Below are 2165 nucleotides of genomic sequence, written 5' to 3' on the forward strand. Positions count from 1 at the left end.
CTGTTCCTGCAGGAAGCCTGGCTTCTGACCCGGGAAAGAGAGCTGAAAGCAGAGGTACGGAAGGGAAGAGACAAGGAGATAGAACTGGTGATTCAGCGTCTGGAGTCAGAGATGTCAACGGCAAGAGAGGAATGTGAAAGAGCTGCTGAGAACAGGTGCGTGAAATTACAATCACAACACTGCTCCTTGGCCAGGAACAATCACTTAGATTTACTATTGGTACATAAACAAACCAGTCATGCTTGTTTAGCTTTTCTGTAAAGGTGCCCATGCACTGCACGACTCTCGTACGAGAATCGTGGGAAATCCCGCGATCGTACGAGAATCGCACAGTGTGAATGAAGACGTGCGACCGTTTCTACTGTACGGTCGCACGTCTTTTGTCTAAGGAGCACGCTAGAAAACCCGCCGATAATCGTAGGATCTTTGGCTGGTTTTTAGCATGCTCGGGAGACAAATGCCGAACGGGCCGGTGTGCGCACACTGCCCGTTCAGCATTGCGGTCATCGCAAGCCCGTCCCTAAAGGGGGCGGGCTTGTGATGATTGCAAGTAGGATCTGCCTGTCCAAGATGGGCAGATCTTATGTTTTTTTAATTATTTTACAACCATCGTAAGACCTAGGTCTCGCGATGGTTGTAAAGTGTATGGCCACCTTAAGCTTTTATGTGCCGCTCTGGCTCTAGACCGGCCGGCGGAGCAGCAGCTTAAAAAAAAAAAGCGCTGGTTGCAGTATTGGAATCGGTGATGGTCGATTCTTCTAAATGACGCCTTTTAGAGTATATTTCTTTTTCACATGGTGCGATTTAACCGTCCGGTGTCCATCGCTTGCTCATCTTTGTGTAGTAAGTGAGATGTCTAAAAATATTACCTGTTGTAATCCCTGACCACGTTCACGGAAAATGTTTTTTATTGCAACCTTTACTTCCTTATTGCCGATCTGATCAGAGGCCCTTCACTTAAATTCCCAAGCTGCTTTCCATTTGAATGGGCTGTTAACATACCTCAATGTCCTGCGCGATTTGTCCAGCGCAGCGCATCATCATGCAATATAGTGCAGTGCAGCTGCGTTGTAATACACTGTGGCTATGCAAGGGGGTGCAATTAACTTTGCTTTGCAATACACATTTACAGTGGAACCCTAAATCAGAATGTAATCGACGCACTTCAAGGGAGGAAAAAATAGATCCTGCGCGATTATTATTTTTTTCCAGCTCAGGTCAGCACAATGTTGAGCACAGCTGGGTGCTTTGCCGTGCACTTGTAGCTATGCATTGGGTAGCAATTAACTACAAATCTACAATGGATCCCTAAACCAGATAGTAATCACCTAATGCAGTCAAATCATTGTGGCAGATCCAGAATACACCTTGCATAGGGGAGGCAGACCTCATCATTGGCTGTGGCCCTCGAAACGTTAAAGGAGAACTATGAGGTGAGTGCTTTTTCAGTGCGTTCTAGCCAACCGGTGACTAGTTTTGTTCACCAGTCCACAGAAAGGATGTCCTTGAGCTGGAAAGAGTCCAGCGGAGGGCAACCAAACTCATTAAGGGGTATGGAGGACCAGAGCTACGAGACAAGGCTACTAAATTTAAATATGTTCTCGTTGGAAGTAAGGCGATGAAAGGAGAATTATGAGGGGAGTGATTTTCACTCATGCTCATAGTTCTAGCCGACCTGTGACAATGAGACTGTCACAGGTAGGCTCAGTAGATCGGGAAGTGAGCGAACACATACCGGCGTTCGCTCACCTCTCGATCCTGTCACGGCTCTCTGCCGTGACAGGGGAGGGGCTGGATTCCCCCCTCCCCGATCCGCCAGCGCTGACTGGCGGAACGGACGGGGGAGGGGGCGGGTACAGCCGGCTCTGCCTCTAGATAGGCAGAGCCAGCTGTCACTCACGCAGCTGGGTGGATCCCAGCACAATTGTCGGGATCCGCTCCGGCTGCGGCGTCTCAGTATATAGGGAGCTACAGCTCGCGGTATACTGAGCCTAGGGTGACGGGAGGACGCTAGTTTGTATCCTCCCGTTACCCTAAGGAGAACTGTGGGGAAAAGCCCTGACCCCCATAGTTCTCCTTTTAATGTGCGATTTAATAAACTGAAATGTCATAGTTGCTCCTTCTTCTCATATTGTCATGATGTGAATGTGATATCAGTTTAAAAT

The 2165-nt window shown here is 48.5% G+C and overlaps 1 protein-coding gene across 5 annotated transcripts in view; it reads left to right on the plus strand.

Moving 5' to 3' along the window:
- The window catches only part of CEP131 (centrosomal protein 131), a 50205-nt gene that overhangs the window by 42824 nt on the left and 5216 nt on the right, over positions 1 to 2165 (plus strand). For all 5 annotated transcript variants that reach the window (XM_018568735.1, XM_018568739.1, XM_018568736.1 and 2 more), the window contains one exon: positions 13 to 155. In XM_018568735.1, the coding sequence (XP_018424237.1) occupies positions 13 to 155 (143 nt within the window). The remainder of the gene's footprint in view (positions 1 to 12; positions 156 to 2165) is intronic.

This window comes from Nanorana parkeri, unplaced genomic scaffold (genome assembly GCF_000935625.1).
Source record: "Nanorana parkeri isolate BGI_ZX_2015 unplaced genomic scaffold, ASM93562v1 scaffold1237, whole genome shotgun sequence".
NCBI lineage: Eukaryota > Metazoa > Chordata > Amphibia > Anura > Dicroglossidae > Nanorana > Nanorana parkeri.